General features: G+C 47.1%; 1 protein-coding gene across 1 annotated transcript; it reads left to right on the forward strand.

Annotated features, from left to right (window-relative positions):
* usp43b (ubiquitin specific peptidase 43b) lies at positions 1-27,113 on the forward strand. Its single transcript, XM_068749973.1, has 15 exons — positions 1-594; positions 3,948-4,097; positions 10,216-10,319; positions 13,623-13,715; positions 16,139-16,274; positions 16,601-16,745; positions 19,896-20,058; positions 20,498-20,609; positions 21,443-21,546; positions 22,929-23,006; positions 23,120-23,246; positions 24,488-24,815; positions 24,969-25,127; positions 25,605-25,778; positions 25,963-27,113. The coding sequence occupies exons 1-15, from the start codon at positions 1-3 to the stop codon at positions 27,111-27,113; spliced, it is 3,618 nt and encodes a 1,205-aa protein (XP_068606074.1).
* Positions 27,114-27,816: the final 703 nt, after the last annotated feature.

The following is a 27,816-nucleotide window of genomic DNA, read 5'->3' on the forward strand; positions in this document are numbered from 1 at the left end:
ATGGAGAAACGGAGCAGAGCCGACGAGGAGAAGCGGAAAGAGAGGAAGCCCAAATCTGGGAAGCTTTTCCGAAAGAAATCCTTCAGGTCTGTGGGGACTTTCATGAACAGAATCGTTAAAACTTTTGGCACTTTCAGCCACTTTGGAGACGCCGACGCGCCTGACGCAGAGGACGACGATGGGGGGTTTGGGAATGGCGCACCGTGCACGCTCAGCGCCGGCTCGGGAAGCGTCAGAGAGGATGTTCAGGTGTTTCGGGAGCGCTCGGTGAAAAACGCCTCTGGCGCGTCCTCGTCTCTGCGCGCCAGCAGACAGAGGCTCCTCCACCAGTTCGGGGACACGATCCCAGGGGTGCTGGGGCTGAAGAACCACGGCAACACCTGCTTCATGAACGCCGTGGTCCAGTGTCTGAGCAACACGGACCTGCTCGCAGAGTACCTGGGGCTGGAGCGCTTCAAGCTGGACCTGGGTCGGACCGGGACCCACGGCCACGAGACGAGGTTCGACCCGGGGGAAGTCACGGAGCGGCTGGCGTCCCTCGTGAGGGCTCTGTGGACGCTGGAGTACACGCCACAGCTGTCCGTGGACTTCAAGGTATACGCGCCGTCTACAGGTGGATGCCACGAATAGGGGGTGTCGATCACGTTGATCGATCCCTGGCAGATTACTGCGTGTTTATTAGCTGGTGGAATTCTGCCCCACAGAGCCAAATAAAAATAAAAAAATTGAGGAAAAAAAGGTTTTAATAAACATTAACTAAAAAAGGAAATGTTAATTCCTCCGCAAGGAAAGGGTTAAAGTGTCTCTGCTAAAGCGTCTTGACCCCCCGGGTAGAATATATGTACTCGCATTACAATTCAGATGAGGCTGCAGCGCATCCCAAAAACAAAACTCCCACAGGCCTAAAGTACTATTATCTGACTGTGTGTCTGTGTAATTACACGTCAGTGTGTTTTATAAGCCAAGTATAAACATGCGTAATCTGTAATAAGACACACAGCACTGTTTCTCTGTCGTGCTTTCGGGTTCTCCCTGTCTGTGCCTTAAATTATAATCTAGGGTTCATCCCTTAAACACTATTGCGAAGTTGTTGTTCTTATATCTTGCTAACTAACTAAAAATGTTGACAACAACAGTAAAAACCTGCCAGAGGTTTGAAGAAGCCATGAGTTTACCTTAGAGCTAAGAGAAACACGGCCTTGGCGCTCCGGGCCATTGTTTCTTTCTCTATTTGTTTGCTTTCTATACGAGATCTTCTCTCCCTATAAGCCTGAATCCTTGTGATTCCCCGATCCCACCCGTCCCACTCCCCTCATATCTCCAATATCTTCAGAACAACAACCAGCGGGAACAATGGAACGATTGAAAGAGAAAGCACTACACTCTGGAATGAGATGAGATCTTTCCTTCTAAAGCGCACACGCACACACACACAGAGCGCTCTGACTCTGGTTTGTGACTGCAGGAGGTCCAGAGTTCATGCTGCTTAGGCCTTCTGAAATTGCCTGTTGAGTAATACCACAGCTGCCTGAAGGGAGGCGTTATTAAATAATCAGCTAGCTGCCAGGCTGGTGTCAGAGAGGCGGAGTTAGCTCCCAAGTTCAAGTCCAGACGGTACAAACTACTTCTAAATGAGCGTCCGAAAAGGTTCGGCCTGTATTTAGAGGCTCACTTAATTTATTTATTTTGCACATTGATCAGTCGGTCGCTGCAGGCAATCTGAAAGTCAGCCGTTCTTCCTGAAGGACGTTAGAAACGTTGAGTGGAAGCAGCCAAGATCAAAGCGTTTTAAACGGCGACCTTCACGTCGCAGGAATCCAGAGAAGTAATAAAAGGACAAGAGCTGAATAGGACATTTACGCGTTCCACAGGACGCAAAATGAGCTGCAGGTGGATCCTGGTGGATGCCGGGTGAATTCCTGGTGAATACCTGGTGCCTGGCCCGCTGCCGGTTCCAGTACCAGGCTGCTGGGCCTGGGACTGAGACGTTTCCTACGTGTTCTGCGCCTCGAGCCTCACCGATGGGCCTCAGACGTTGCAGCTGAAGGGGGCTGAGTTTCATCAACCTGGGAACAGATGTGTGTTTTTGATCTGGACAGCGCTTTGAGTTTCCTGCACCCCCCCCCCCCCCCCAGCGGGATGGCGTGTTTGCTCAGTGAGGCCTGGACGGGGACAAAACCTGAAACTCAAACAGTTCTCAGACAAGTTATCAGCTTCCATAATAAAAGAGAAAGACGGGGGGGGGGCAGGTATGTTGTCCTCCCTTCGGTAGATATTGAGGGGTCTGTTTAGAAGCTAGTTATGGGATGGGCTCACTGGCATGTGTCAATATTTGTCACGTCCGTACTGATGTTTAATGATTATCTACTGCTCGGTGCAGTAAGTTTGGCTGCACCAAGGGAATTCGTACCCCCCCCCCCCCCCCCCCCCTAGTGTAATCCCACAATGCCTTGCCAAGCGGCTTTCTGCCAGAAAACAAAAGAAAGTGATCTTTTCAAGGTGCGGCAGTTTATTATGAAATGCTGGCATGCATTAACTAAAATATTATATTTATTCAAAACAAGACTGCAAAAAAAACATGCATGGTTGGTGATTTATGTAGCTTCAAGCTAATCAATAACTTAGCATCCGTAGTTTAGGGTAAACGATGTGATAATATTTAGTGTCAGATTAAAGTGAACAGGAAATCTGTAATGTGGCTCAAAGCAAACAGCTGAATGGTGCGTTCAAAGACGCGGATAAATGGTTGGAATATTTCGCAGTGGCTAAATGAAGTGTGGCGGATGGATGAGCGGTGCTTTCTTTTTATCCTTTTAGTTGGATGATTACATACATTAGAGACTGGCCACTGGCCATTATTCCACACAGAGTAATAAAAAACATGGCATTTTCCTTAACCTCAATTATATCACCTTCAAATTGCCACCTTCAGGAGCCTGGCGGTAATTACTGTTATTACTGCGATCACAGCAGCTTCAGGCCGTCGTGCGTCTGCAAGTTCTCATGCTCTGCAAAGCAAACCCCAAATGTTTCCGGAGCGTTCGCCCCCCCCCCCCCCGAATCGATTCGTCATGAAGTCGAGGGTTTCGTGGCCTGGGTCCGTGCTACGTCAGCGGCGTGCAGTGGAGGCTTTCTGACAGATGTTAAAGAGGCGAACCTGAGATCTGTCATTCAAGAGCCTTGAAAGGCCAACTGGTTTAAATAGCAGCTCGACAGCTGCTGACGTGTTTTACGCGTTTAAGGATGCGGCGTGTGACGCCGACTCACAATCACTCTCTGACTTTGAGGTCTGTTGAGAAAAAGAGAGCGCCGCGTTCAAGATCAGATCAAAAGAGATTAAAGAACTTTATTGCTCTGCAAAGTCTCCACCCACGTACTCTCTCTCTCTCTCTCTCTCTCTCTATGCATTTTTATTTTCACTTCTTGTCTCAGTTCCCACTTTGCAGCTTCCTCCCAAGCCCCACTTCCACTGAGTTAACGCTCCTCGTCCTGAGTGGAAATGAAGACTTGGACTTTTCTCTGCTCTGGTGTGGTTTATTTGTGGCACCAGGCCGGAACCAGCAGCGGCGCTTCGGCGACACGTCTCTCAGACACCCTGCATCGCGTGACGGTGTAATCTAGAAGAGGCCTGTTGGTGGATTATGAAGCCGTGATTACATTCTGCGGGTCCCTCTGTTAGCAACATAACTTAAAGAGTTACTGACGGATCTTAATGAAGTCTTTAGGAAATGTTGGGAAGGTTACGAGGAACGGATGATTACATTTTGGTGCTGATCCAGAAGAGATCCTGGATTCTGGACCCCTTTGAAATATTTTGTGTAAATCACAATATCGGGGGAGGAGGGGGACTGAGATACTTGGTGGAGGTCTGTGCTCTCTTAGTGCTTTTCTAGTTTAGGGAATGCATTTAATTAAAGTGTCATCGCGTGTCCATTTCCTCTCTGCAGACTATAGTATCCAAGTATGGATCACAGTTTCGTGGGAATTCCCAACACGACGCTCTGGAGTTCCTCCTGTGGCTGCTGGACCGTGTCCACGAAGACGTCGGTCTGGCTTCCCACGAAAACAACAACAACAAACCCGCAGCTCCTGGAAAGGTAAGGGACGGAGCTGGTTGTCGGGTCGCGCAGCATCCGACGATGTGATGAGACCGATTCGCTCACCAGAAATTCAGATTCCATGCTGAACGAATGCGCCAGTCGCCCATGATTAAATGCATGAACACATGAGATACCAGGAACGCCTCGCCGTGGCGTGTTCTCTCAGCCACATATCAAGGACAGGGCGTGGCGATTTGGTGCTTGTCGTCTCCTCGAGCTGCTTTAAGTAACTCCCTTTACCTCTGATGCATCAATAAATGCATCTGATTGGTGCGTTCACTCTCAGCTCCATTGCCCCGCGGAGAAAATCACCGGTGATGTAAAGCTGCATCTGTGTCGCTGCTCCACCCACAGAGGAGCTCTGTGAGGGCCGGCGGGGGCCTCCCGGAGCGGTGGCGGTGGCTGACTAGCTGGCAGAGTCAACCAGGGTCACTGCGAGGCTGACGGGAGGTGTGAGCCCCCCCCCCCCCCCCCCATTACCAGTCCACACACGTCCCACCTCACAGCCGGCGAGTCGGCAAACTGCTGCCTCCTCCGCTGTTGATTCAGGAGCCTGTGGGCGTATGCTAATTAATGTTTTTAAGCGTGTGTTGTTGGTAACCATTTAGTGCAGGAGATCCAGGGCCCAAACAAAAAGGCTCGACCCCCCCCACATACACACACACACACACACACACACACATAACACATTTTAACATTTACTGTTGGCGCTACATGGCTTTGACTCATGTAGCATAAATTCTTTGCCGGTTTATTGACCATTTATTGCTCAGGAAACAGTTTGAAGCAATCTGTCTCTCTCTCCGTGTCTGTCTCCCTCTGTCTCGCTCTCTCTCTGTCTCTCTCTCTGTCTCTCACTCTCCGTCTCTCTCTCTCTGTCTCTCTCTCTGTCTCTCACTCTCTGTCTCTGTCTCTGTCTCTCTCTGTGTGTCTCTGCCTCTGTCTCTATCTATCTCTGTCTCTCTGTCTGTCTCTCTCTCTCTTTCTCTCTCTGTCTCCTCCCTGTTTCTGTCTCTATCTCTCTCTGTCTCTTGCTCACTCTGTCTCTCTCTGTCTCTTTCTCTCTGTCTGTCTGTCTCTATATGTGTCTCTCTATCTCTCTGTCCCTGTCTGTCTCTGTAGGTCTCTCTCCCTCTCTCTCTATGAATGCATCTCTTTGTAAGCCGCAGAAAGAAAGAGACACTTGTTGTGCAGCCGTGGTGCGCAGACGGAGAGGTGCGGCTGAGGTGTCTGCGCCAGCGTGGCGGCGGCGGCGGCGGGGGGGACATAAAGCAGTAGTGACAGCCGGAGAGATGGGGAAACGGAGAAAAACGACCTCTTTAATTCTACGTGACAAAAATTGTCGTGTTTACAAATGTGTCTGGTCGAAGCAAAGGCTTCGTCTTGGTGAGAAGGCCGGCCTCGCCACAGACGAGGGAATGAGCACGCCGTTTCATCATCATCAGCGAACGCGTGCGTTTCTAAAGCCTCACCTACCGCACAGGTAGAAAAATAAAGGCGTGGCTCGCACTGGAAGCATTTTCCTGTTGGCTCAGAGCCACCCAGCTGGAGAAGCAGCTCGGAGGTCCGAGTATTGACCACTCTGTGCCCGAGGTCCTCCGTCACCTCCGACCCAGATCGGCCGCTGGTTGGCCAGAAGCCGTGCGCTCACAAGTCTAAAATGAACTCGTGTGAATGTTTGCCAGCTTGTCTCTGCAGTGGTGGAGGTTGGGTTTGCTGGTTCGGTTGGCTTTGTCGCACAGACATGAAAGAAGCTGCAGCTGACTGGCTGATGCTGCTTCAAGGACGGTTCTATAAACGGCGCTCGTGCTTCTGCAGGGAGCCCGGCCCAGGAAACATTATCTCATTAAGTCGCAGAGAGCTTTGAAATGAAAAGGAAAAAAACAAATTAGCTTTTTTTTTGTGTGTGTGTGTGTGTGTGGGATTCGACTCGTCAGACAGGCGACGTGGATCTGATGACTTCAAAGTCGAGCATTTAGCAGCTCAAAGTATTTGCTGCACGCAGAACCGCAGCAGGCATTGTCTGAACTTAACACGCAAACATGCTTTGTTAGTTAAATCAAGAGGAAGAAGCTTTATTTAATGGGAGGAAACGCGCTCTGGTCGAGGTTGGGTCTGAATGGCACACGGCACCAAATCCAACAACACGTAAATGACTGGTTCGGGTTCAATCGGTGGCCGACTGAAGTGATTTAAACGATAGCTGGGATGTGGGCCTGCCTTGCCAAGTCCAGTTCTGATTCTGATATGAGTTGAATGGAATCTGCCTGTGGAGATGAATAGATTTTTGAAGAAGCAATAATGATCAATTCAGCCTCACTAACAAATAGCAGCTTCAATTAAATGCCTACGGCGACGTACTTTTTACTTCCCTCTCATAGTTAGCCGTTGATGTTATTGCTACCAATAAATCCAATCATGACTTGACTTTCTTCTTCTTTTTTAATTAGGGCTGTAATTCATATTGTGATGCCTGTTAAAGCACCACCGATGACGTTTACCAGTAGAGCCTGTCTGTTGTCTCGACTTGGGCTCTTCTTTTCTCAACTGTTTGCCTCTGACTGAGAAGATTCCGGCGAATACTATAATATTCAGGTTGTTAAGGTGTTTGTGAAAATTTAAAAGTTTTCCTTTAAGTTTTAAAAAGGTTCTTGTTCACGGAACAAAGTCCTCTTGCACGCAGATCCACAAGAGCAGTTCTAAACAGTGTAGTAAGCATTCCAGCCCCAGTGATTGGTAATATCATCTTTAGTCTCACAAATAAAATGAAAATCCAGAAAACAGAAATAATGGCACCAAAAAACAAGGAATTGTTGAGGATTTGGAGGGGATCAAACATTCCATCAGCTTCTGAGCAGAGGAAATGAAAAACATTGTAAAAAGTACAAAAGGACATACTTCAAATACTGGACGATGTGCACAAGATAACATGGAGAAAGAAAAAAACACAAATAGAACACGGCTTCTGGAGGAACGAGTCGACGAGCTGGAACAGAATTCCAGAATGAACGACTTTATTGTGAGTAAACTAAACACCGGACACCGGTCCAATTCCAGAGCTGCAGCTGTCTCTGGTGGTCGAGACGACGGGGACGACACAGTAGAAGAGCAATCGTTGGACAGGACTTGTCTTCTGCTTCTGGGTCAGCCCGTAGCAGAGAGTGTGTGCACTGATATTCTGCTATAGCATGTGACTGCAGCACAGACGGGTGTACCGTTCGACCCACTTCAGGGCCCGTCTGCCCTTCATCCGGTCCCGCCCACGGTGAGCGCGGCCTGAAACTGGCACGCTCTTTACCTGCCGTACATGCAGCAGCCATTCAGCCACAGCCCTGAGGTGAGCTCGAGTCCAAGTTTACTGAGCACATTGCATGTCCCCAAAATATTTTTTAAAAAAACACCCCGCCCCGAGTGATCGACGGCGGGGAATAACGGGTCGAAAGGTCAGAGGTCTCTCTCTCTCTCTCTTCTGCAGCAGGACGTTTCCATCCCCGTGTGTTTCCATGGCCAGTTTAAATTATTAACACGGGGGGGGGCGTCCGCCTCCCTTTTACAATCTATCTCTTCCGCCAGACGCTGAAAATCCATCAATATGAGACAGGTGGTCTGTGAGGATCGCAGCACACGCTTCCCCACAGTGGGATGAGAGTGCCTTACAGAGGAGCCCGTTCACCCGGGTGAATTATTGAGCGCCTCCCTGTTCGGCCCAGAGTGCATCATTAATCTGTGTTTCACGTTTCAGGCTTTTATTCTGAAGTACAGATAAGCAGGAGTCTCACCAAACACGTTTTCTGTCGCTTCATTTACAGACATCTCGTATTAATGAGGGATAGAATCCACAACTTGTCTTAATAAATGTCCAAACCGTGACGTGCTGGATTTCAGAATGCTGACGAGTCGTGTTTCTATTCAGCTGCCGTTTAAGCAAGATTACATTTCCCATTTTCGGTTTTCTGATCTTCAGCATCCTGCTGTACGACAATGTCCGTATCGGGTCGAGCTCTCTCCATCGCTCCGGCCCGTCTCTCCTCCGCTGATTATCAGCTTTTTCTTTTTTATCCCGGTGCCTCCCGCTGACAGCGCTGAGCCAGCAGCCGGGCTCCGGCCCACCGTTCACTTGTGTGCTGTATCTTTGTCATTTATCTAAATCCCAGAAATCAATTACGGCACACTGAGGTGCCAGGGTGAGGGCTTTGAGTTTTAATTTTCTCCTTGCTCCTCGGGCATTGGCACATGGCCCGCTCCTGGTGCAGAGGTTTATGGATTAGGTGGAGGTAGACAATTCTCTAGATTTACATACCTTTAATGTCAGCAGCAATTCATGCTTGTGTTCATGTGTCCCCTTCTCAGATAGGAGCTGCTATTATTTGACCACAAAATATTATGGATGAATGAATGAATTGATAGTAAAAAAAGAAATGAAGCTTTGAAGCCCACGTTTTCCTTTTTTATTTTTTTTACCCTCTGACCTGTCTCTGAAAATAGCTTCTCCTACTTCTGCTGCCTGTTTAGGTGCGTCTATATCAGTTTGAAGTTGGCATATTTTTCTGACAGCCAATTTCAAAGATAGCATCTGAATTTGAGTCTGGCTCACGGCACCTCTGGAGAGGAAGCCCTGTTCTGCTCAGGTTGCCTAACAACCAGTGCAACGACTCCTCAGACCAGCGGCGGTCACAGCTTACCCCCCCGTGGGACCTTCCATGTGGCCGTGATCATTGAGTGGACTTGGATCTTATCAGAAGGCCCGGACCCTGATCCACTTCTTCACTGCGCTTACATATCAGCAGCGATAAGGCCGACGCTGTCGGCGCTCTGGGCTGTTTCCTTATCGCGACATAATAATAGCAATGGAATCCATTAAGTGCGTCTTTGGAGGAGGAAATGTGTGAACGAAACAGCCTGATATCAGTGCATGTGATTAGAAATGCTTATTATTGTCTAGCAAAACAGCATGCTGTATAGTCAACCCTCCACCCCAATCTGAAAGGTGATGTTTCTGTCTCTTCCTCGGTCTGGAGTGGCGTTGATCTGGAAAGGACCCCCCTATTTTTCTGTCTGACACACCCTTCACTTTCCTCACCCTTTTAGACATTCTAAACCCCCCCCTCTTTCAGCGGCGCCTGTGAGCAGAGGTCATGGTTGAGCTACCAGCCTGGGGAATGTGGGAACCAGTATGGAACCGGGGGCTTGGAATCAGAAGAATAGCAGAAAGATGGAGACACAGAGAGAGAGGCAGGGAGGGCGGGTACATTTCTCTTTGCAGGGCAAGCTCACAGTAAAAGCAGTGACTTAATGCATTCTCAAGTAGCAAGCATTTATGGGATTGATATCGTCAAGTGGGGAAACGCTAACAAGGCGCACACGACGGCCTTTTAAGCACTTGGTAAGTGTTTTTCAGGACATCAGCTTCAGCTGGAAGGAGAAAAATGGGGGGCACTATTTCTAAAATAAGAAGCTGTGCAAAAGGAATTTAACAAGAATTTTAGTGTAAGAGGGGTTACCGCATGGATGCAACAACGGGAAGCTGTGAAGCAAACATTTCCAGTTTGCTGATAATTGGGTTCCGCTTTTATGTTTGGTCCCAACAAAATAGGAAAATACTTTAACTGCAGATAAAATGTAAAATATTGTTCTAAATTTGTTTGACATTTTAGTTAGAAGTAGCCAATTAAAAAAAAGCCAAGGACTTAACATACAAGTCTGTGGAGCTTTCGTAATAAAAAAATTAAAAAAAAGCTTTCTGGTTCCTTTAAATTTAAATCAACTTTAATCAGGAGATTTGTTTTGTTTTTTCAACAAACGACGACGTGTGACGTTTGTTTTGTCTGAAAGCTTTTGGCATTTCGTGGTGGTGGTGGCTGATGACCCTGCTGAGACTGATGATGCTATGTAATTATTAAGGTGGTGATGTGCAAGAGGGAGTGCCTAACAGCATTACATAGTACTGTACATGGAGAATATGTATTAAAAACAGTAGTGGAACTACGTCACATGAGAGTCCGTCTATGCAGGTATCTAAGATGCGATGAATGCAGAACTCTGCGTTTTGCAGCCTTCAGTGATCCGTCTTCTGCTATTTTCTTTTCTCCTCTTTTGGGGTTCTTTCATGCTGCAGGGCCACGTTGGAGCCGATGAGACGCCGTCTCCCGATCCATCCCAGCCCCAGCAGCCCGGAGTCCAGCACAGCTTTGTCCAGGAACATTTCCAGGCACAGTACAAGTGAGTCTCCGGTCCTGAGACGCCGCATGGTGTGTGTGTTTGCAGCAGCACAGCTGGAGTTGTCTCTGTCTTCTTTAATTTTACACGGTTCATTAAAGGGTAGTCCTTCCGGCCCAACTTGTGAAGCTCTTTCTTTTTCTGTCCCATCCTCCTCCTGCCAGCTCTTCGGAGAACTGTCAGCCCCGTGCGACTGCCAGTAATGTCATCTTTTAATTGCTGCCCTCACTTGTCAAATGTTTCAGCTGTGACATCTTGGGTGTGCCTAGACAGGGAGAACAGTCTTCACAGCCTGGCAGGAGAGATTTGTTCCTCTCACCCACTCAAATGCTGTACTCGCCAGAGAGAAGGGCATGAGATGGTGCAGAATATATATATATAAACGTGCATCACGAAGCTAAATGGTTTTAAATGGAGCATTGCTGGCGTTGGAGCAAACATTTCTTGACTTCCTGTCGCTCTCTTTCCCTTGGAGTCTCCTCAGGCAGCGTGTCCCAATGAAGTTTCCGATGCGACCCAACGTCTAAGGTTGACAGGGCGGAGAATCATCCTTTTAATAGCCCAGTTTGCCACCGTGCCATCATCAGCGCCGTTATACGTGTTCCGACAAGTTAAATCCAAACGACTCCAGCCAATGGTTGTTTGATCTTGAATTATGTTTTCTGTCGTCGCTTGCCGGAACCGATCGCTATAGTATAGACTTTTCGTGCATCAGAACATTTCGTGTCACACAGTCGCCCAGTCCGTTTCAAACGATCTGGCTTCAGGAACCGTCGGCACTGATTTGTAAATCTGTGCCGTTGCTCTCCTTTTGATCCATTTGGAGATTTCCTTACTGGAGACTTTGATCGTTGTCTATGTGTGGGTGAGTCACAGCCTGCCGTCTGTGCAGATGCAATAAAACGGTCTGCTCATCACGGTGAAGTCTCAGATTACGATGGCGGTGCAGTTTGGGAGCGCTGCTCGTTTTACTGCGAGGCCACTTCCTCTGAATCAGTCTCTGGACCTTTGTTTTGATAATATCCCCTGACTGATTGGCTTTGAGTCTGTGAATTACGGGGCGCACTTTGAGCTGTGTGCCGTTTCCCTTCCAGAGCTCTATCGGTGGGTTAACTTCCATTTGTTCCTGCAAATATGGAGACATACTTTTTCTTTTTAATTTGCCTGTTCGGAAAGAAAATCAACGAAGCGCAGCTACCTGGGTGATATTCACAGCTTGAGGAGTGCGTGGTAGCACAAAGCTAATAGTCTCTTCAGCATGGCTGCGTCCCAGACAGACAGGAGGACGCATGCCTCTCGACCGCTCCACTCTCGCACCATTAAAGCAAGGATCTCACCTCGTCCTTTTGCTATTTGTTGCTCTTTTCAAGTGTTTTGGAGCGCATCTGTGTTTTAGTGGCGCCCGAGTGTGATCTGTATGCACGGAGAGCAGTTACCCTCACTGTTTCCTGGCGAGAATAAGACATCCGTAGGGCTGCCATTCTGCTCTGCCAAGCGGGAGAGATCCTCTAAGAGCCAGCGTCAGCTGGGTTTGCTTGAATAGGGCTTTATTCACCGCCCCCCCGCCTTCCCCACTAGGTTGTCAGGTGCCCTCCTATAAGGACACGCATCTGAACACTTCATCCCACGGTTTAATTTCCCATGGTAGGATGGCGTGTTAAGGTCGGAAAAGTTCAACGCGCATAATCCTGACAAGAAAAGGTGTTACATTCACAGCCGATGACAGAGATATGAGTGTGTGTGTGTGTGCGTGTGTGTGCGTTGATATATAAAGGCAGTGCTCTTTGTTTATGTGTATTTTAAGTCTCCCAGAGCTCCCAGTATAGAAATCTATGTATTTTATTGCTGCTGGGTTACAGTTCACACGAGACAATTATCCATTCAAGTGCAGCACAGTTTATTCTCTAACGTACAGTAGCAATGATGATAAAGGAATCCTTTAATGTTTAGTGTCTCGTTCACAATATTTTTTATTTTCAATCCTTAATTCCTCATTTAATGTTATTAGCTGTGTTTTTGAAACGCTTCAGTGCAATAGGATAGTACAGCTACTAAATGCTAATCACTCTTAGATGAGCAGAGACTAATTGTGGACTGTTATATTGCATATGTAGAATGGCGCGGCGTAAATGGCGTGTCTCCACGAACACCGACCGCCATGCCGGTGTAGCTTTCCTGCCTCGTTATCTGGATCTGGATTCGTCACCGATCCGCTTTTCTTCCATTAAACGCCATGAAAATGCCTCCTGTGGTTTTATTAGCCTGATCCTGCTAACAAGCGCACCAACGAGGAAAGATGGTGATGATTGTGCAAAAACTACAGAACAAATATCTAAGAAACTTGGGATTTGTTTTCACTTTTTGTATTTTGAGATTTCCGATTTCACGTCAGTTCAGCTCGATGTTGACACTGTGGTTATTTCTTAATTGTGTTATTGTTGCTTTTCTTGCCGTTTCCTTGGAAACCAGACGTGGGTTAAGAGTATCTCACATGCACGGTTTATGTGGAACTGATTTATTTTCATTCCAAATTGCACTTGCTGTTTGGTTCTCCGTGTCCGATGTGTTAATGAGCATGAACCTGGAATACAGAACGGCTGACATGTGTTTATAATTCGCTTAAGACTCGCGCATTTACAGAAAGTCTGCTCCAGGAAATCCTCCACAGATTAACTCTAAATACTGGGACAAAGGATTTCATTTAGATGCAGACAAAAATCACTTCCGGCAATCTCCCCCATTAACTTCAATGGCTTCTCTGACTCATTGTTCAAACAATTAGCTGACTGGAATAAATGATCCCCTCTTGTGGAATTAAGTGGGATTAAATGAATCAAGAGTGCTGGTGAACAAAGGGGGGGCGCATGCAAAACCACTGGAAAAGAAATCACTGCTGTTCACATCCTGACGTTTCCCTTTCTCGTGATCTGTGTCCTGTTCACGTCGATGCAGAGGAAGATATCTTCCTCCTCCCTCTGCCTGGGATCCCAGAATGGCCTCACATCAGCATTAGTGACGCAACACGATGGAAACTGCCTTTCCCGGTTTTCGTTTATAGGCCTAATCATCCCGCGGGGGGGGGTTCTTCTACTATTTACCACACCCGTCCTCTTCGACCTTTTGTTTCTCTCCCTCTCGCAGGTTACATCACTCATCCTTTTAGTTCCCACAATCAGATCACGGGGTTCTGTGTGGGAACATCATGGCCATCTCTTTTCCCGCCACACTTAATCAGGAGGTCTTTGAGATTCATTTGACAGTCAAGTCAGCGCGGCTTCGTCTAACGGCCTGCTTTCTTTCCCTCAGATCTTCGCTCACGTGCCCTCACTGTCTGAAACAGAGCAACACGTTCGACCCGTTCCTCTGCATCTCGCTCCCCCTTCCTCTTCGCCAGACAAGGTGAGCGCGGCTTTATTTAATGCAGACTCGTGTCTCGAACCATAAACAATAAAGCAGTCAGCCATAGGATGTTCATAACAAATGGCTGCGTCTGTTTTAGTAATAGATCGGCCTGTGCGTCATCACCCCACCGAGGGTTCATGTTTTTGTGCCCGTTTGTTTTACTGTTAGCAGGATTACTCTAAATGCTAGGAATGCATGGAGAGAAATTAGTTTATGTTTATGAAATCAAACAAAAAAAATGGATTTGCAACAATCATCATTGTCCAAGTTACACAAGCATCATCTGTGCCCCGTTCCTAGTTCCACAAGCACTTCCACTGTCGTCTGCCTGATTATGCCATTTTCAGACAGACATTGCACAACCTGCCATATAATATATCGTTCTAGCTGGGCAGAGTGGACAGGTCCGGTCTACTCCACTCCGCACGGGTCTGCCCTGCAATTTCATTGTGAAGGAATGCCAGGCCCTCAGAGTTGTTGAGAATGAGAAGTTCAGGGACCCGCTATAGAGAATGTCTGGGGGAGGTAGTTGATAAATTCCCTCCCTGCCTCAACGACATATAATGATGTTGATAGATAATAATGGTCTTGTTTGCAAATATTGTTTTTAATTGCAAATCCATGATTTGTTCGATTGCATAAAAAGAAACACATTTCTCTCCATATTGATAAATGTCTGTTCCGGGGTCTTCTGTGCGCAACAAGCTAGAGAACAAATTCTGACTATGAGCCGTTAATCGCGTTGAAGGCTGGAGCCTGCGCAAGAAGCCGACTGGTGGAAGGCCGTGTCCTTATCTGGATGTCCTCGCTTTGTTTGTCCATCAGTAGCTACTGATCACAGCCAAGAGATAATCAGCTGTTCGCCCTGCTAAGCTGGTTCACATCTGTTTGACCTCAAAGTAAACACCAACATGCAGCAATTTGTTGTCAAATTTGTCTTTCCTTATGCTAAACCTTATCTGTTTTATGACTGGGACACTTTTTGGTTTTTACCAAGGTGGCTTCCTCTTTCTCCTTTTATTCCCTGCTTTTAGTCTTTGATGTAGTTCACGCAGGTTTGGCCAGCATCCCCTCTAATTTTGAGAGAAAAAAAAGTTTTTAAGAGCTTTGCTGAGTGCCAAATCTAGAGTATATATTTAACTCCTTTTCTTTTTACTGTGTCGCAAATGGGGGTGATAGAAAACACGTCAGAAGAAATAAACAGAGGAGAAGACAGATTGGTTTATCCTTTCAAGCATTTTGAATGTGTAAATCCGTGTAAAGATTATCAACCGACTGGGTCCTTTAAATCAGAGGTTCCCAACCGCGGGTCTGGACCAGCGTCAGGGCTATGAACATGTGTCACTGCCACAGGGACGCATGACGTGTCTGTAAAGAGCATCAACAACACATCTTTCTGGGGCAAATTATACAGTTTTTACCTTAAATGTGAAAAAAACGCAATGTTTCAGTCTTTTCAGTGTTACTCTAAGAGCTCTATCTGGTTTTATTCAGTGAGTATAGCCACATCAACTTATAGGGCAAAGACTGTTCATGATCAATCTCTGTTTGATTTAGTTTTTAATTAGACGTCACTCTTTAATCTGCTCTGTAAAGCTTTAGCTGTGTGTTGGAAGTTGAATAAGAAGACAGCTTAAGCCCGAACCAAAGAATACGTGAGCGTGCATGAGAACCCCCCCCCCCCCCCCCCCCCTGTCCTGTTGAACAGTTTACGCCCATTGATTCCTGTCCACGGCTGCCAGGTTGGCGGGGTCCTCTTCAAAATAAACCAAGCACTCAATGTGCAGCAAAGGTCAGACTCACGTTCAGAGAGTGGGGGGGGGGGGTTGGCTGTTGTTACTTTATGCTTATCTCCTATCACATTTGAGTCTTGAGATTTTTTTTTCTTGCTACTCATCAAGATGAAATGAAGCCCTGAACTTTTTAAAGCCTATTTCTTCATTTACTGCTTAAGTTAGGGGCAAGGGATCAGTCAAGTTCGCCTTTCTAGCATTCTTACTTTTACCATGGCGAGCTTCAAAAACATCGGCTTCCTTTGTGATGCCTCTTGGCTTTCCGTGGCGCGGCTGCAGCCTCCGGGTCGTCCACTCCCACAGGTAGAGCTAGAGTTCCTCGCCGTCTCCTCCGTGTGCTGCTATTAAAAGAAGCCTTTATGTCCCAGCACCCTGCTCACGTCAGCGCTGCCTCCGAAGAGGTCAGAGCCAAGCACTCCTCGTTTTTTAAAAATGCAACAGAGATTCCATTATTTTGGCCCCAAAAAAAATCCCAGTCAATGATCTATTATTAACGTTAAAAAGTATTGCTTTATTCATGAGAGTCTTCTTTTGTCCCTTCTTGGCCCTTACAGGAGCCATTTTTAGAAGTGGCACAGAAATCCAAATAGAGGTTGCTCTGATGTGTGTGTCTTTAATCTGTGGCAGGCCGCTGTGTGTGATTCTGGTGTTCAGCGCCAAAGGGCAGCGGTACCTGCGGGTCGGGCTGGCCGTGCCTCTGTTCGGTTCTGTGGCCTGCCTGAGACGGACGGTGGCTGATGAGGGGAAACTGTCCCCGGACCAGGTAACGTCAGGAATAAAGGCCTAGCGTGGATTATTTTCCAACTTCTAACTGTTTTCGAGCGGCACAGCTCACCATGTCTTGAAGAGATCACAGTGTGATCGTAAATTATTTGGGTTATGCATTTCAAGTATTTAAATTGAAAATAAAAACATGCAAATGATACATCTTGTGTGCTTAGCTCATCTTATATTTTACATATATCCTTATAGTTTGTGTGCTTCGACCACCTCTCGGGATAACGATGGCCGCGTTCCATTACTGTGGAACTTTTTATCAGCGGTAAACATGCACTGCTATCAGGAAGCTAACACGTGTTTTATCTCCAGGTCATCCTGACCGAGGTTTACTCCACAGGCTTCCAGCGTTCCTTCTTTGATGAGGAGGATCTGACGTGCATCGCTGAGAATGACGTCATCTATGCCTTCCAGGCTCCGCCCCTCTACATCAGAGGGGGCTCTGCACGGGTCTCAGGTAAGCAACACGCCTGAGGTCTGTAACAATGTATGACTAGCTTGTGCTACATTAATATTTATCCCTGCATTCCTGTGGATGTAGACGCAAACAAACCAGTTTTATTCATGCGCTTTGCCTAATGAAACCCACAGGGGATGCACCTTGCTGCTGGAGGCCCCCCCACCCCCCGGGAGCACATTAAGAACTGTATAACTTCACATGGAGCGCAGTGAATTACACCCCCGTCCTCCTCCCTGTCAGATTTATGTCTTCATTTCATCTGTTTTTCAGCCAGTGATGTAAAATGTGTCCTCAGAAGTACTTCACTGCGTAGTGTCCCCCTTGCCTCTTGCTTGTTGGTGTAAACAAATGGGCTCTGCTCCGTTGTCCTCTCTCCTAGGACTCTACCTGTAGTCCCAGATCCGCGTTGGCATAGCTGTTGCACCTGAGAAAATGTGACTTTTACTGCCTCAATTTATTTTGCTCAGTGGCTGCACAAAGCCCCCCCGACAGTCTGGCTCAGTCGGAACCCCCCCCCCGGGTGACTTCTCATCGACTCAGCCTGCAGGCGTTGATACGGAAACTTTGCATCACCACTCAACTCTGTCCCTGCGGCTTTGCAGAGTGTCCCATCTTTAACACTTAGAGGGCTGCCCTATGAGAATACAGATATGCATAATGAAACAAGCCTTTTAAGGTGCTGCCCACTTGATTAAAGGGAGAAACTAATCTTAGGTAGGATAGCGTTACTCTCATTCAACAAGTTTAAATTGATTCCAAAAAAGGCTAAATGAATTTGTTTTGATACTAAAAGAGCATTTAATATTTTCTTAACTGATAAATTCCCATCCGGATTCTATTGAATTATTTATGGAGCTAAATAACATCTAAGTGGAACCTGATCCCTGTCAGAGATTTAATCAGTTATCCATAAATGCTTAAATATGTGAAGTCCCCTCTGCTGGATATGAAATAGAATGAACTCTCAACTGGGTCTCAACCGTTTCTGTGCAGTGGCGATGCTAAGGAATTGTGGATTATGTCTTCTGGAATTAAAGCATTTAAGCCACATGTCAAGTGTGGACTCTGAATGCAGGGCCAACACGTCTCGTGAAGTGAGATCTGAGGACAACCTTGTTTTATTATCCTTTGACAGTTTCCTTGTTACTCGCGGCAGCATTCTTGGTTGATAGAGTTTCACTGCCATTTAGTACATTTCAAGGCAATAGTAACTCGCTCGCTGTTAGAGACGGCGTGAGAGGCTCAATAAAGAGGTGCAGAGTCTGCTCTGAATGAACAAACCCAAATAGGCCCGGATCAAAGCAAAGGCAACGCGATGCTGAGGTGACCTTCCCGCTCTCGCTCCCAGCCTCCCTGCTGTACTTAAAATTAATCTCTTACAGCATATTCTCACCGCTGCGCTCAATTCCCCCCCCCCCCTCACCTCGGTGCGTCCATCTTTGACGGTCATGATTGCTCACAGAAATGGAGAAAGTAAACTTTTAGTTAACCAGGTAGGTCAATTAAGGGCCTGGAAATAGAGAGGAGCTCCGATTCTCAGAATCATCTGAAAATGAGCGTCGGCATGTGTGGACCTGGGTTGTGGGGGGGTGTTTGCATCTATACATGTGTGTGTTTTTGCATGCCACCCATTCTCACATGTGGACAGCATATCTCCACCCACACACACACAGACCCACAGACACACACACGTCCCGTTACTCCACCATTATTCATCCTGTAAACAAGGTTAGGAAAAAAGTGATGGGAGTCTTGATAAATGTCTGGAAACAGTTCAGCGTCTGACAGTTGAGTCATAAAATGTTATTTAATGAGCAACGAGCAGTCGGTCTCCTCCCGGGCATCCTTGTATAAATCCTGGCGTCCCAAAGCCGGGAGGTGACCTCTGCGTTTTTTAGTTGTTCCACGAACATGTTTTGCAGAGCATTCAAAATGAGATTCCCCCCCCCCCCCCATTACTCACGGCTGTCTGAGGTCGCTGCTCGTCTAATTTGCAGCGCATGATTTAAGCAAGTTTTATCACTTGCTTGATTAGAGTGACATTAATAAATGAAAAGCTGTGCCTACTTCTCATTACTCTAATGCTCCGGGTCAAGACACCGCAATCAGAGGCTTTAATGTTCGAGCCGCATGGCTTAAATGTTGCACTTTGATTCGTTCTGAAAAGGTGCTACCCTTGGTGCAGTGAGCGACTTAAACATCTTCACACACACCCAATTATTTCTGTCGGAGGACGGACGTGCCGACACGGAGGAGTGTTGCGTTGCAGGAACAGGATGCTCGGCCGCGCCATTTGCTTTGTCAGTGATGAATCACGCGTCAGCGTTTAATGAAACGTTTGGGGAAGCCGCTGTCATCAGGTCCAATCAATATCCGTGTCGCCCGTCTTATTTAGCGTGAGATTTATCACCACGAGCCTCTGGGGGCTTGACCTGCGTGCCAAGCTCAGAGGGTCGGAGAGAATGCGACTTCCACAGACGATCGGTTTTTTCCACTCAGTCAGTCACACTCCTGTGAGATGCGAGGGCGAGCTGGAGAGAAGGGTGGCGCTGCTCGGCGCCCTACCGGGACAGGATGTGGGGCTGAAGCTGCATCTGATAATACCTCCTGCTGAGAGTGCAGGCCGCCCATTGGCCGATCTATTCTCCCCCTCTGAATCACTGTTCCCTCAATAGAAAGCCGCCGCCTCACCGGTTTACGCATCGCAGCCCTCCTCCTCGCTTCTTGTTAGAGGCGTTAAGTTCAATGTTCATGTTTTCAGAACACGAAATAAGTTCATTCTCCCTTCATGGAGAGATGCTGTCGCATGCTGTCAGCAATCAGTGTAACACTGAAGGCATCGATCTATTTTTGAAAGTGCGATTCTACTCAGATTGATGCCCCACAAGAGAGAAGGGACCGGTGCAGGCTCTCTGTCGGGATTCATATTACATTTTAGCATGCTTTAGTGGGAAGAGTTTTTTTTTTTTTTTATCAGTTTACAGTTTGCCCTGTGAAAGAGCTTCCTGTATCTTCTTCATCAGATGGAGAATCTTCATTTCTTTCATTGTGAAATATCTCCAGAAAGATCCTATTATATTATGAAGCACAATCCTGTTGGCTCTTGGACCTCCCTCTTGTCATCGAGACGTGTCCTTTTCTCCTCAGGGTACCATCACAGCCTCCCTTCATCCCCGTTCTCCACTGGCCCTGAGGGTCAGAGGTTACCTTCCTCTGGAGCGTTGTCATCGGAGTTCCTCAACCACGGTGTCCCCGTGAAGATCCTGCTGTTGGTGTGCAACGCTGCAGGGGCAGGCCAACACACCGTTAGGTAATCATAGCGAATAGCCGAACCGTGAATCGCTGTCGAGTTGTGGTTAAGCAAACATAACTCAGAAAGGCAGGTTTCCCAGGCGCTGAGTGTCACCTCATTGTTCCGATGCCCTAATATCCTAAAAAAATGTGCTACTGGACTGAAACCCGTTTGTCCGACGGCCTGTCATCCGGGTAAACAAAAGCCAGCTGCTTTTGTAGGGTAAGGCCAGAAAGTTAGCCTATTGACGGCTAAAGCTCTGCTGATTCAGCGTCATGCCCCGGGGGCCAGCAGTCACCAAACCAACAATGGCAGGGAGGGGGGGGGGGGTTATTTTAGGGTCAGCGGGCCTTCATTTCACCTTTGTAACCGAAAGGCCGTGTCTGTGCATTGGTTGAGTAGGACCTCTGTGAGCTCTCATTTTATCATTTTTTTTTTTTATTTATTCCTGTTCAAGGTTTGGACCTCCATTTCTTATGAGGGAGGACCGGTCTATTTCCTGGGACCAGCTGCAGCAAAGCCTCCTGAGCAAACTTTATTACCTGATGATCAACGGTGCTCAGGCACAGGTAACGGACACCTGAAAATAATAACCCATAATTTAAACCATGAAATAGCAGCTAAAATTAAAGTAAACGTTTTTTTGGAAATGCACCTCGTGAGAGTTTGTGCTCGAAAACACACAATGGAGATAAAACACTTGCACAGCTCTACATGTGTTCAGAAAACGAGGCGTGAAAGCAAACTGCTGCCTCAGCATCGATGCTGTATTCCTGCGACTGGTGATATTGATGGAGCCAAACATTGCCCCCCCCCCCCCCTCCACGGGTTATGATTTCCAGTGGAATCTTGGGTTCAGCGTTTCAATATTGCTTTCTCCTTCAGCGCCATCCTCGTCCTGCGTTTGAGCCCAGCCGGCAGCTACATGTTAGATTTCCCTGGAACACAAAGGAGGTCGCTTTCATTTTACCAAAGCAATCCTTCATTCCTGAAACCTGCCGATCTGAGTCGATCTCTCAAAGTGTTGTGAGCCTGTTTCGGAGGAGCGGAAAGAAATGAGTGGGCTTATGTGTTCTGTCTTTGTTCCTGGGCTTTCAGTCCGGTTCAGAGTTCATCAGGATGTACTCTGATTATCTAGAGCTTGATTGATGTTTTTCTGTGACATGGTGCTTTGAGTGGGAATAAAAACCATGATTGGTTTGTAGTTTACTACAAACATGCACCGAGCTACATGTTAACATCCGGTGAGGTCACATCCATTTAGTGTTGTCATGCAAAACATGGATATGGATTTCTACTGATCCGTTTAATAGCAGAAAACACATTTCAGACTGGAAGCTCATGTGCCGCCATGGCTGGCCAATCAAAGAGCTAAAATCTCTTTTCTCTGCCCCTCTTTCAGAATGCCAGAGTGCTTTTCAACGTCCGAGTGGTTGGAGGATCAGCATTTTACAGCTACCTGTCACCTCAGGACGAGCGGCCGCTCTACCACCCAGCCGTCGACAGGTGAGGCCGTCCAAAAGGCGTGAGAAACTTTAAACGAGGTCTGGGGGGGGGGGGACATGACACATGCAAAGTCAACCAAGCAGCGTGAAGCTGCAGTCAAACAAATCCATCTATCTCTATGCTCGGATGCAGGTGTGTCTGGCAGGAATATATTGGGATGAGTTCTAGAATATTCCCGTCCCTGTGACAGGCTGTCTTCATGCTACCTGCATTAATAGAGGGGCGTTAGATTATTATAAAGGTGAACCTTTGCTGTACAACCGGGATTTTTTAAATCCTTTTCAACCTTTAACAAACTGAATACAGGTTGATGGTGAGAAGTCTGACATGCACTTATTCTGAATTTGATGCCAGGCAGGGAAAAAATGGTTTGAAAATTGTGGAACGCTCCAAAACCAGTTTGGAACATTCCACTAAACTGGTTAAATCAGTAAGAGGTGATGGAATCCAAGTTCTCTGAGGAGGCTTTTATGAAGGTCAAGATGTTAAAGACGATTCTAACTAGACATAGAATTGTTGAAGCATTTTTTTTGGGGGGGGGACACAATCTTATGTTGTTTTTACAAATATATATTGATCACATCAGGAATGATGATCAAAAGAAAATAAAACCCTGCACATCTGTGAAGGCCAGCACATAAGGGGCCAGCAGTTGGTGGCTGAACACAAACGTATGCCACAGCATGAGTTTTAATCATTGTCAATTATATAGAGATGATCTGATCTGTATTTTTGAATCTATTTCATACCAACAGTAACTATAAGATCTTATTTTAGCTCTGCAGATATTCTGGTGGCTTTTACTTGCAGTATAGTGAATTGCTTTTTCACAGCGCTCTTGAAAGGAATTCCATTTATGCAGGCGCACTAACAGTTCATTCATTCAGTGAATGGTGCTGATGGGGGCCAAAGGCTCTTTTGAGAAGCGAATGTGCTGCAATGCTGCATCTCAGAAACTAAAATAAATAGTGGCATGTGAGCTCTCGCCATTCTGAAGGCCGCACCGTTTCACGCGGCACTAGAATGTGCTGGTGCAAGCGTTTCCTCCGGCGAGGTGAATTATTCTCACAGCAGAAAGCATGTCGTTGCTGCCACGTGCTTTCTGGTGCATAATTCTACAGACGGTCGCTCCAGACTGAAGTTTCTCACCAACTCGTGAATGGTTTATCATGAAATGTTCATGTTATGAATTACATTTCCGGTTGAATGAACCGGAAACTGGGTTCACAATTGTAACATTTTTGTCGTGTTGTTTGTGTTAAATTGTTTAATTCTAGACTGTCCACATCTAAATCCCAAATATGATCCCTGTTACGGTGCGAACATGAGACGAGCTTGTGAACTAATGCTGACACCTAGTGGTCTTTTATGGGGTTTTTTAGAGCTCTGAAACTCTGTGGCTCAGGAGGACCCCCACATGTGAAGCTCATCGTCGAGTGGGAGCACCGAATCAAAGACTGGTCAGTTTGATTGATCTCAGAGGACACCAGCTGTTTGCTATAATGTTCTAACGATAGACCAGACTCTCTCCACTCGTGGCCTCTGACCTCCTCTTTGTGTCCTGGTCCCACAGTCTGTTTGGTAACATCCATGAGGAGGTAGTGAAGGATGCCGAGAGCGTGAGGAATCAGCAGCTGCACGTTCAGCAGTACAGCTGCACCTTGGACGAGTGCTTCCAGCTTTACACCAAAGAGGAACAGGTAGCCTGTTATCATTTGAGCATGTGGCTCCATTAGCAGGTCAGACACAGGCCCTCCTGAAGCCATTTCTCTATGTCATGTTTGCTTCTTCGGGGGCGGGAACGCTTGCATGCTCCAGCGTCTCATCATAGTCACCGTTCTCATGGTGGCATTGAGCCGTACTCTGTGAACAGTTTATTCAGTTGGAACAGCATCCAGTTCATGTGGAGGTTTTTTTCCATTTAGTTTCCATTTAAGAGGTTTTTCAATTTATTTTATTTTATTCTAACTGAAATAAAACATGTTTTTATTCATATTAGCCACGTATCGATGAAAGAATAGAGCAATCTCCTCAAAATTAAAAGCCCTGACGCATCTCTTCCACTGGAGTGCTATTTACTCTTTTTTATATACCGGTATATAAATAGGCCGTAGACATGTGAGTTTGGGCCTCTTTGTGTGGGCGTGGCTGGCCTTAATGTTGCTGCTGCGGTTACCTTTTATCACCATTTGGTGGCGCAGTAGGCGCAAACACCGGCCTGCGTTCCGTCTGGCCTCCTCACTGTTGCTGTGGATGGGATAACTCTTCACTCTAACCTTGCTCCTGTAGCTGGTAGCTTTTTATGTGCTCTGCTTAGGCTTTCTTTTTTAATGTGATCCATGCTTTTTCAAATGATCAATAATCAACCTAAATCATTCGGTCGCGATATTAGAATTCCTCTCTCCACTGGTACCTGCGTGAGACTGCCGGCAGAACAAGTGTTTGAAGCCATTTCTCTAAGCCAAGATATTTATAGAAATACTGTCGTTGATTGTCTTCCTTCAAACACCGAAATAAACAGTCAGCTAAACGTGCCCATGAATGCACTGAAGCCGCGCAGGATGAGCTATGTCACACTTGCGATTTGCAGAGCTGGATGCTTGCTGAGAACAACAGGAATTCATGCCCTTGATATTAATTCTGGATCAGTGTCATTGTCGAAAGACGTAATTCGTAGCCGCCCTGAAGGGAAGTTTGGAAAAGGGAACCGTTGTAGCCATGGTAACTGTTTCAAAATGCACTCTGGCCATTAACTTCCAAATTTCTATCTGTAATATAAACATGTGCAATTAATCAAATCATGAAGGAAAACCTTTCTCAACATGAGGGTGAGTTTTGAGTTTCTGTCTGGTTGATAATCTGGAAGAAATGTGCATTCGAAATCTGCACTATTTAAAATGATTCTGCAATCATTACTACTTGCCTCCCTTACCCTTCCCAGCTTGCCCCAGATGATGCCTGGAAGTGCCCCCACTGCAAGCAGCTGCAGCAGGGCATGGTGAAGATGAGCCTGTGGACGCTGCCAGACATCCTCATCCTCCACCTGAAGCGCTTCAGACAGGTGGGGGAGCGGAGAAACAAGCTCACCACATTTGTGCATTTCCCCCTGGCGGGCCTGGACATGACACCTCACATGGTGAACCGTAACCACGGCGCCCATCAGCCCCCTCTCCAGTCCCGACGGCATGACCTGGCTCCTCCCGACTTCCTGTACGATCTGTATGCTGTGTGCAACCATCATGGAGGAATGCACGGTGGACATTACACTGGTCTGAATGATGTTTTAAACCTTCTGAGAAAACAAAATACCTGTAGGAGTAGTCATAGTGATATGTACCTAGAAAAACATAATAAATGAATCAGTTGAATTTACTCCGGTCGGATGTGCAGGTCGTCGGTTCTCATGGATGTTGCGATTGCAGCCTTTTGCAGGAACTCTGTGGACGGACGGTGGTATAGTTACGATGACAGCAGCGCTGAGCCGGTTCCAGAGGCAGAGGTGTGCACCCGTGGAGCCTACATCCTCTTCTATCAGAGAAGAAACAACATTCCACTCTGGTCTGCCAGTTCCTCAGTCACCGGTTAGTGGCGCTTACATCATGCTCTCAGTGTCGTCGCAGTCAACCGAGAGGTTGCATTGTAAAGTGCAGTGCAAAGTGTGTGCAGGAGTTTTAGTCTACCGGATTGGAGCCAAGCTAGAGTTTTAATACGTGACAACACGGACCTGTTACAGTCTGAGCTGCAAGAATATGCAATTTATGCACATGCAATTTCAATCTGACCACATGATTTGATGCACCGCTGCGGCACCAGTCTGTTTCCAGTGTGCTTTCTTTCATTTAATGTTCCTTCCTGGTTGTAGTGGATGCAGAACCGTTCCCACCAGTGTATCCATGAATCAGAGAAGCTTTCATCTTTGTGGTTTCATCTTTATGAGGATATTCATGTCCCCTAATAACCCTAATCTCCCTCATCTATCGGGATTAGTTATTCTCAGTTGGGAGAACAGAAGATCAAATTCTCCATTTGCTTTATTTTATTTTTTTCCATTTTTGCAGGTTCCAGCAGCTCGTCCGCCTCTGACCACTGGCTGGTTCGACTGGCGGGCAGCAGTAAGAGGGGCAGCGTGGTGTCAGGAGGACCCTTTCCTGGCCCAGCGGGCCCCATGCAGGCCCCAGAGTCTCCTGAGCTGCCAGTGTTTGGAGACGAACCCCCTAAAAGTGTGGAAACAAGTTGGTATCTAGGAAACATGTTTCAGCTGTCAGCATATAGAACAAAATTAAGTTAATGTGACTGCTAAAACCACCATGTATTTCAACACTTGGCAAAAGTAACTTGCAGAAATAGCAAATGTTAGTGTAGCAAATGTTAGTGTAGTTAGTAAGATGTAGTGACAACCCATTTCCTTTCTTTTAGATGGGTTTGAAACCAAGCCGTTTGTCCGAGGGACCCAAGGCAGGAGCGTGAGTATGAGATCACCAACTAAACCCAAGGAGAATCTAAGCAAAGTTCTGCCCCTGCGCTGGTCTTTTGGCTCCAAGGAGCGCATTAAACATCCAGCCCAAACCTGTCCGGGAGAGCTGGTGGAGTACCTGGAGTCTGGGCGCCGGCCACGATGTACCAAAGACCCTATCATAAACCTGGTGGCCACCCCACCTCAAAGGAGTGCCCAGGGGAGAGTCATTGAAGCAGGACATGAATGCAGCTCACCGAGCAGCAGCAGTCTCAGTTGTACCGACAGACCCGGCTTGGACACTTGTTACTCCCCCAAAATACCAGCAGGGCAGAGCAGACCTTGTGTGGAGAGAGGCAACAGCCATGGAGTCTGTAACAACAGCAATGTCAAAGCCAGGGATTATGGTTCTCTGAGGCAGAGAGCATCTAAGAAAGCAAGGCAGGACCAGGGCAGGACCCTAGTAGGTCTCGTAGGTCATACAAGCCACAGTGCACCGCCAAGCAGAGATTCCACATTAAGAAAGACAAAGGTGCAGATGGGAGCGACTTCCAGGACACAAAAAGACTTGTTGCAGATGGTCCTTCAACCTGAGGACAGGAGAGGACAGAAGGGGCAGGAGGGCCGGAGCCACGACGGCCTCTTGTCCTTCTTCAAGCCTGGTTTCATGAAGAAAGACACTCCTGGGTCACCGAGCAAGGGGCGTGACAGTACTATGAAGGGCCATGGACAACCGGGGAAGCTAGCAGGCAGTAATGCAACCAAACTGTCGCTTTCAAATGGCACACTGACCGCCGTGGCGCCCGGAGAACGGAAGGCCGGCGCCCTCCCAGACTGTAACAGCCATAACTGCAAAGTGCCGCTACTCAACGGCCAGGCTGGGAATCAGAACCCTGGAGACATCAAGCGAGCTCACAGCACCACTGACATCCAGACCAAGCTGGACGGGACCTTTGGCAGGTGTGCCTCCCTGCAGAGGAACGGTGAAGCGGCGGCCCCTCCAGCCCATCGCGTCCTGCTGTCGGACAAGCCCAGCTACGCCACTCTGCAGCGGACTCGATACAGTACCACCTCCCTGGGTAGGCACAGACCCGTCACTGACTCCTGTTTTTGAGCCAGCAACAAGCTCGGCAAAAGTATTCAGCACAAATCGGAGCAGGATCGAGGTTGTTCTTGTGGCACCAGCAGTTGTTGCACTTAAGTGTGTCTAGAGTCTAGACCAAGTCAACAGGACGTCAGCAGCCGGTGTTGAACTGAGACAGTTTTATTTGAAATTGATGTTCATCTTTGCTACTTCACTGACTGTTCACCATGTGACTGCTGGCTTTGTACACTTTCTTTCATTATAAGTGCCTCTGTGACAGCCCAGAATGGCTGTTGAACACTTCTGTACTGATTCCCATACACGTCACCCAGAGAGTCTTCCAGCAAGAAGCAAAGTCTATCTCCTCGCTCCCCTGTAGAGCTCTTACCTGTGTGTGTCTTACAGTAAATCTATGCAGAATTTAATTCACTGAAGGGAAATATTACTGTAAGGTAATTTTTTTCTCCCCTCTTATTATGTTTTGCAAAGCAGCTTCCTGTTGACGCGTGCTTTTACTTTTGAGGGTTTTTCTGGCAGCAGTTGAAGAACTTTTTTGTTTTGTAGCACATTGTCCTTTCAGAAATCAATAACTGTCTGTAACCAATATATAGAGGAGCGTTGGAGCCCATTCAGATTGTAGAAAATACAGGCAACACATCTAAAAGTATTAAACACTGTAAAAAGAAACACGTGCACTGTAAATTTGCTGCTGCAACAGCATCATTTATCATTT

This window comes from Brachionichthys hirsutus, chromosome 16, assembly GCF_040956055.1.
Source record: "Brachionichthys hirsutus isolate HB-005 chromosome 16, CSIRO-AGI_Bhir_v1, whole genome shotgun sequence".
Lineage (NCBI taxonomy): Eukaryota > Metazoa > Chordata > Actinopteri > Lophiiformes > Brachionichthyidae > Brachionichthys > Brachionichthys hirsutus.